This window comes from Macaca fascicularis, chromosome X (assembly GCF_037993035.2).
Source record: "Macaca fascicularis isolate 582-1 chromosome X, T2T-MFA8v1.1".
Lineage (NCBI taxonomy): Eukaryota > Metazoa > Chordata > Mammalia > Primates > Cercopithecidae > Macaca > Macaca fascicularis.
In genome coordinates, this window is record NC_088395.1 from 131,558,142 (window position 1) to 131,565,837 (window position 7,696).

At 45.8% G+C, this 7,696-nt stretch overlaps 1 protein-coding gene across 1 annotated transcript; it reads left to right on the forward strand.

Annotated features, from left to right (window-relative positions):
• Positions 1-3,386: 3,386 nt before the first annotated feature.
• On the forward strand, positions 3,387-7,339 carry TEX13C (TEX13 family member C). The gene is made up of 2 exons (XM_005594525.4): positions 3,387-6,207; positions 6,844-7,339. The coding sequence occupies exon 1, from the start codon at positions 3,387-3,389 to the stop codon at positions 6,186-6,188; it is 2,802 nt and encodes a 933-aa protein (XP_005594582.3). The 3' UTR covers positions 6,189-6,207; positions 6,844-7,339.
• Positions 7,340-7,696: the final 357 nt, after the last annotated feature.

The following is a 7,696-nucleotide window of genomic DNA, read 5'->3' on the forward strand; positions in this document are numbered from 1 at the left end:
ACTCACACGGTTGTGGTGATGATTGCATAAGATAATGCATACAAAATATCCACAGGGCCTAGCACATTGTAAGCGCTAAGAAGGTGTTCATTATTTATTACTGTATAAAAAACTTGGAAGAAAAACTTTGTATTAGCACCATTATTATTGCTTATAAGATGAATATGCAAAAGACTATAGAAAAGAATTGGTGAGCAACTTTAGTGTTAGTTTATAGGAAATCATTTCTACCTTCACTTAATATGCAACAATGATTAGTGCCAATTTGAAAATTAGAGCTGGCAATATTGATAACTGCTTCTCTTACACCTGAGTGCCTTTTTATATGTCTAGAAAAACAGTTCTGCTCCTTATATTTACTCAACACTTGGCAAGTTGAACCATCCAAGTATGAAAATATTATTTTCAGGGAAAGTTGTTATCTGTTTATCTATATAGAGTGATAAATACATTAAGTTTTTAAACAAATTTCTGAGTTACATTAAATTTTCCCATTGCTAAACTAAGACGATATTATTATTATATACAAAATCATTTACCCTCATAATTATATCCTCCTAATATGTGTTTTCGTATTTCTGTATATTCCAAATTTAGAAATTATATTTCATTTCTAATCAGAGGCAGATGATGCCTTCAGTACCGAGAAGCCAACATAGATCCTGGAAATAATCACAAATGCCAGCACACACGTGGTGTCTCCTTGGTGGTGTCAGATGTGCAGCTCTAGCAAAGAGCATTCATGGAAATAGCTGAAAAATAGAAGGCAGGTAGGTGGGGGACCAGATACCAGCTTCTAAAATCATAATGGAATGAAACCACAAGGGGCAGTTGTCCAATAAATTGAGAAATACAATTCAACTGGATATGGCAGAACAGGGTGACCTGGTACAAATCTTGGCCAACCAGCCAATTGGTAAATAATAGAAAAACATCTTTTATCAATTTCAGGTTAATTTTCCTCCTCACTGTCCTCATCTAAATCCTACCCATTGTTCAAATTCCAGTTTAAGTCTCATTTTATTTAATAGTAATATGGGTGATAACGAAAATAGTATTAACATATATGTTCTTATTTCATCTTTGCAACAACTCTTTAAGGAAGTGGATCCTCAAAAATGTTAAGAAATTTGGCAAGCTATTTGTCCAAAGTAGTATTGATGAGTTTAGGACTTGTGGAGAAAACGGCTCTTATGCAAGATTCATGTGAAACTTTGTAGGAGGTTTTTGGCTAGGTGAGTCTCAAGTTGGAGGGGCAAAGCACGACTATACATAAAAATCTGGAAATCTTTAGCAATTAATATGATAGCTTATAACAAGAGAACAGATGAGATCACACAGAGAGAGTCTCTGGAATAAGGGAGGGTGTCTGAGGTCTGAGGGATCTTAGGACAAAACTCAGGAAGACACCGGTATTTAAAAGGTGAATGAAAGCACAGCAAGCAGCATAAAGAAACTAAGAAGGAGCAGCTAGAGGGGGAAAAAATCAGTAGAGTTTGGTGTCACAGAAGAAAAGAGAGGACTGAATTTCAAAAAGGGATTGGTTAGAAGAGTCAAAGTCTACAGAAAGGTCAAGTTAAAAGAAACTTGTACTACCAGGTGGGGAAAGAAATTTGAACATACTCATACTGTGATGGGAAGGAGCCAGTGAAGAGGAAGAGACTGAAACAGAGAAGAAAATGGAGCGCTATGAATGGATCAAACTCCCTGAGGAGATGGGAGAGGCTGGTATCCAAACCACAGGTAAAGAATTTAGTTTTAAAGTTGAGAAGAGAAAAATCCTTCCTGTTAGAGTGAGTGAGGCAGGAACTATGCGGGAGGCTTCAGGACAGTATGGCTACAGAGAGGTATAAGAGAAGGAACTGAGCAAACAGCAGCCTTCCTTCCCCCACACCATAATAGAAAATTTCTTCATATGGCTTTTGGTATCCTCTTGAAAGCCCTCAGAAACATCTGAGATCCAACATCTTTCCTAGTATTCACTTTTCTCACACATGTTCACACACATTTTCTCATCATTCATCAGAGCATTCCATTTCAGGATGCTGAGGAAACAAAAATATCTTACAGCAGTCTGAGCTAGGTGAAGTACATAGTCCCAGAGAGACATGAGTATGGGACTTTAATCATATCCTCTGTATCCATGTCTGTGGGCAATTATTTAAAGTCATTTTGTTTTTGACAAGTTGTCTTACCCATTATCTTTATGTTTTTAAAATTCGTAACACAAATAATAATGTATAGTCAATTAACAGTTTATGCTATTTTAAGGTAAATTTTGAATAAATAACTCAGGAACTCTCTCTTAAAAAATACTTGTAACTGTCAATTGGAGTATATATATTAGGACAACTTAAATTTATACTCTGACATTACAGTCCTCAAATTTGGCCCAAATAAACTCACTACTTATATTAACTTTGCTTCAGTTTCTTCCTTTTAGGTTGACCAGGCTAAGTTCTGAAATGTCTTCTCCTTTTCACGGAATCAGGTCATGCATCCTAGTAGTGGCCTCCTGTTTTTTGATAGCTCCCTGTCTTCCCAGAACATCTTGGTCTGTCTTCCCTTCCTGCCTTATCCACTCAGCCATGGTAGTGGTGCTTTTTCTAGTGTCCCTGGTTAGCCTTCACCAGTGGTTTGAATCTTGTAATCCCTCTAACAGCTGCCAGCCTCTCACTTCACTCAGGTACAGGGTATACAACTGAGCCTGGTTCCCACTGTTGGCCCAACAAGGGCATCTACTCCACCAGCTTGTACCCTATTCATTTCCCTGAACTGGGAGTCTTGCAACTTTATTCTCTTCCATCTACACCTACATCCCCCTACTCTTCCAGTCCCCCAACACCACCCAGAAGGTCTTTGAGCTCCTTTAACCCACCTTCCCTTTCAGAGCAGAAGAGAGTGTGTGTGTGTGTGTGTGTGTGTGTGTGTGTGTGTGTGTGTGTGTGTTTGGGGGTCCATTCCACTCCGAGTGTGCAAATAGCCACTCTATCATCTCCAAAAAACCTGCCCTACCCTGTCCTTCTCTGGGGGCACTGCAGTTCCCAGCTCAGCCACATGGCGATTCCCCATTCAGGACGTGCCTTCCCAAAGGAAGCTGGTCCCAGCCGGCCTTGCGGCACGACTCGGCTTTTCTCTGTGATGTGTCGCAGAGTCGCCGGTAGGGTTCGGTGTGGCGAGGCGAGACCTGCTTCTCTCTTTGTGAGAACAAGGGAGTGAGGGAGGAAGGAGGCCGAGGAGGAGGCCAGGACTGAGCAAAGACTAAAGTAAGACTGAAAGGGGAGGTGAGGGGCGGACTGGTTGGTGGCAGCAGCCTGTACCGGAAGCGCCGGCGGCAGCCGAGGCGACACACCGTGAGGCAGCTGCTTTACTAGGCCGCAGCCGCCATGGCGATGAATTTTGGGGACCATGCCAGCGGTTTCCGCCACAATGATGTGATCAGGTTCATCAACAATGAAGTCCTCAGGAACGGCGGCGGCCCAGCCTTTTACGTGGCCTTCCGCTCGCGGCCATGGAACGAGGTAGAGGACCGGCTTCGGGCCATTGTGGCCGACCCGCGGGTGCCGCGCGCCATCAAGAGGGCCTGCACCTGGAGCGCATTGGCTTTGAGCGTGCGAGTGGCCGCGAGGCAGCGGGAGCAGCTGCTGTACCAGGTTCGGCGGCTGCAAGGGCATGTGGAGGAGCGCCAGGCGACCTCCTGGGCTCTAACCTCCCAGCTGCAGCAGCTGCGCCTGGAGCATGAGGAGGCGGCAACACAGCTGCACCTCACGCAGGCTGCCCTGCAGCAGGCGCTGAATGAGCGTGATGGGTTATGCGGGAGGCTGCGCGAAGTTGAGAGATCCATGCAGGTCTATCCGATGCCGCAGGATTTTGTACCTGGTCCAGAAGCCGGCCAGTATGGGCCTGTGGCCGGGACTTTAAATGCAGAACAGAGTGAGGCGGTGGCCACAGAGGCACTGGGAATGCCACATTCGGAAGCCCAGATAGCAGCCCCAACAGCTATGTTTTACATGCCTGAATCCCAGAGTGGCTGGGTCCAGGGCATGCAACCCCTTCTGCCAATGCAGGTGCCTCATCCAGTCCCATTCCATGTGCCTTCACCAATGGGACTGCCATACTCAACACCTCTACCACCTCCGGTAGTAATGGAATCAGCAGCAGCAGTTGCACCACAGATGCCTCCTGTGGGGATCTATCCACCTGGTCTTTGGGCCACAGTGGGGTCCCAGGAGGAGACTGCACCTCTGTGGGACCAGAGGTGCTATGGCCAGGATGGATATCCTGAGAATTTCCAGGGGGTATATCACCCAGGGGATAACAGAAGCTGCAGCCAAAAGGAAGGTTCTGAGTGTCCCCAAGGAATGACCTCCCAAGGGGACAGCAGCAGCCACAGCCTGAAGAAAGATCCAGTGATGCAGCAGGGCACAGCTCCTCCAGAGTTCAGCAACAGCCACAGCCTGAAGAAAGATCCAGTTGTGCCCAAGGAGATGATCTCCCTGGGGGACAGCAACAGCCACAGCATGAAGAAAGATCAAGTGATGCCCAAGGAGATTGTCCCCCTAGGGGACAGCAACAGCCACAGCCTGAAGAAAAATCCAGTTGTGCCCAAGGAGATGGTCCCCCTGGGGGATAACAACAGCCACAGCATGAAGAAAGATCCAGTGATGCCCCAGAAGATAGTACCCCTGGGAGATAGCAGCAGCCACCACCTGAAGAAAGATCCAGTGATGCCCCAGAAGATGGTCCCCCTGGAGGACAGCAACAGCCACAGTCTGAAGAAAGATCCAATGATGTGCCAGGAGATGGTCCCCCTGGGGGACAATAGTCATAGCCTGAAGAAAGATCCAGTGGTGCCCCAGGGCACAGCTCCCCTGATGTTTAGCAGGAGGCGCAGCCTGAAGAAAGAGCCAGTGATGCCCAAGGAGATGGTACCCCTGGGAGACAGCAACAGCCATAGCCTGAAGAAAGATCCAGTGGTGCCCCAGGGCACAGCTCCCCTGATGTTTAGCAGGAGACACAGCCTGAAGAAAGAGCCAGTGATGCCCAAGGAGATGGTCCCCCTGGGGGACAGCAACAGTCACAGCATGAAGAAAGATCCAGTGATGCCCCAGAAGATGGTCCCCCTGGGGGACAGCAATAGCCATAGCCTGAAGAAAGATCCAGTGGTACCCCAGGGCACAGCTCCCCTGATCTTAAGCAGGAGACACAGCCTGAAGAAAGAGCCAGTGATGCTCAAGGAGATGGTCTCCCTGGGGGACAGTAACAACCAAAGCCTGAAGAAAGATCCAGTGGTGCCCCAGGGGACAGCCTCCCTGGGATTTAGCGGGAGCCACAGCGTGAAGAAAGACTTAGTGATGTCCAAGGAGATGGTCCCCCTGGGGGACAGCAACAACCATAGCCTGAAGAAAGATCCAGTGATGCCCAAGGAGATGGTCCCCCTAGGGGACAGCAACAGTCACAGCCTGAAGAAAGATCCAGTGGTGCACCAGGAGATGGTCCCCTTGGGCGACAGCAAGAGTCACAGCCTGAATAACGATATAGTGACACCCAAGGAGATGGTCCCCCTAGGGCACAGCGACAGCCATAGCCTGAAGAAAGATCTAGTGGTGCACGAGGAGATGTTCCCCCTGGGGGACAGCAACAGCCACAGCCTGAAGAAAGATCCAGTGGTGCACCAGGAGATGTTCCCCCTGGGGGACAGCAACAGCCACAGCCTGAAGAAAGATCCACTGATGCCCAAGGAGATGGTCCCCCTAGGGGACAGCAACAGTCACAGCCTGAAGAAAGATCCAGTGGTACACCAGGAGATGGTCCCCCTGGAGGACAGCAACAGCCACAGCCTGAAGAAACATCCAGTGATTCCCCAGGGCACAGCCTTGCTGAGGTTTAGCAAGAGCCACAGCCAGATGGAAGATCAGGAGAGGCCCCAGGCAACGCCTCTGGAGGATAGCAAGAGCCATGGTGTGAAAAGTAGCCCATGGAAACACCAGCCTCAGGGGCAGAAGGTCAAGCAACGAAAAAGGAAAAAGGCCTCAGAATCCCAGCAACAGAAGCCTGCCTCATGCTCCAGCCCAGTGAATTGGGCCTGCCCATGGTGTAATGCCTTGAATTTTCCACGGCACAAGGCCTGCTATAAATGCAAGAGAGTCCGTATGCCAGTTGAGAATGGCAGCACTGACCCAGCATAAACTCATTGATTTCAGGAAGGTAAGTAAGATAGAAGCACTCCAAAGAGAAATCAATTTCCCAGGACCCCATTCTGATAAAAAAAAAAAAAGTAACTGATTTACTTAACAGAAAATTTGAAACCAAAATTGTAGAGAAAATTAGATAAAATAATCCATTATTCTATTACCCAAATTAAGTACTTTTTATCATTGTGAGTATACATACATATAAATATGTATGTATTTATTTTCTTATTTTATTCATTTATTTGAATAAAGAGAGACTACTTCTGAGTATAACATTCAGTCTTTAATTAGGGGATTTCTCCTAATTGCAGTCAACTTTTTCAGGTGGTAGATTCTGGTTGGCTGATACTAATTGGTTGACACCCTGGAGAAGCTGAAGTTATAAAGCCTGTTTTAAATCAACCATTTTCTGGATTTTTTTTGTTTGTTTGTTTTTTGTTTTTTTTTTTCCTTAACCTCCTTTTCCTGAAAATGCTATGTATTTGGCTGGGAGCAGCCATGTGATTTTAGAGTTACAGGCTATGTTGTATTTTAGAAACACCGCTTTTCCTTGCAAGTGCTATCATTCCTTTTGAAACTCCTGCAGTGTTGATTTTTGCTTCTTTTTGTTGTATTAGTTTTACAGTGAGGTCCTGTTTTTGTGTCTTAGCCCCACCAAAGTTGCTTGTTTCTGAAGAAGCTGAACCTGTGACATTAGAAGATCTGCCAAAGCCGAAAGAAGTAACACCTCAATTCTGATGGACCCACACCTCACTGAGACCCCAACTGGCTGCAGCCAAGAAGGGTGAAAGGAAGTCAGGGAAGAAGAGATAATTTGACACTCGTTAGGGGAAAAGGGAAGAAGAAAATCTTTTTTGTAGAGTTGAATTTTTTCATTGGTATGGGAATTAACTTAGAAAAGTTTGGGGAGTTGTAGTGTTAAATTCTATAGATGACAGCATCTTTGATGAATTCCACTTAATTCATTAAATGAAAGTTTAGGGAAAGAGCTTAGGGGGTTGTAGTGTTAAATTCTGTAGGTGATAGCAACTTTAATTAATTTCATTTAATTCATTAAAGAAATAGTTATTGTCTAATACATTTTGGGAGCTGGACTTATATGTTATTATCTGGTACACACAGCATAATCTTTTATTGTGAGTTTGGTTAGAAGATAGGAAAGAGCGTAATTTGGCATACAAATCAGATCAGGGATGTCTTCTTTGCCTTGCATATAGCGTGACCTTGGATAAAACCAATTGAAGTAACATCCAGATCCATTTCTGTGGTTCTGGGGCCAATGCAAAAGAGACTCATGAAAAGTTTTTTGTTTTGTTTTTGTTTTTTGATTTTTTGAGAGATGAGGTCTCATTTTGTCGCCCAGGCTGGAGGGCAGTGGCATGATCACCATAGCTCACTGCAGCCTCAAACTCCTGGGCTCAAGTGATCCTCTGCTTCAGCCTCCCCAGTGGCTGTGAGCCACCATGCCCAGCCCTTACAAAAGGTCTTGAGTAACCAAACTG

Excerpts from the sequence above, each read along its gene's own strand:
- TEX13C (XM_005594525.4), top strand. The coding sequence starts at position 3,387 with ATGGCGATGAATTTTGGGGACCATGCCAGCGGTTTCCGCCACAATGAT.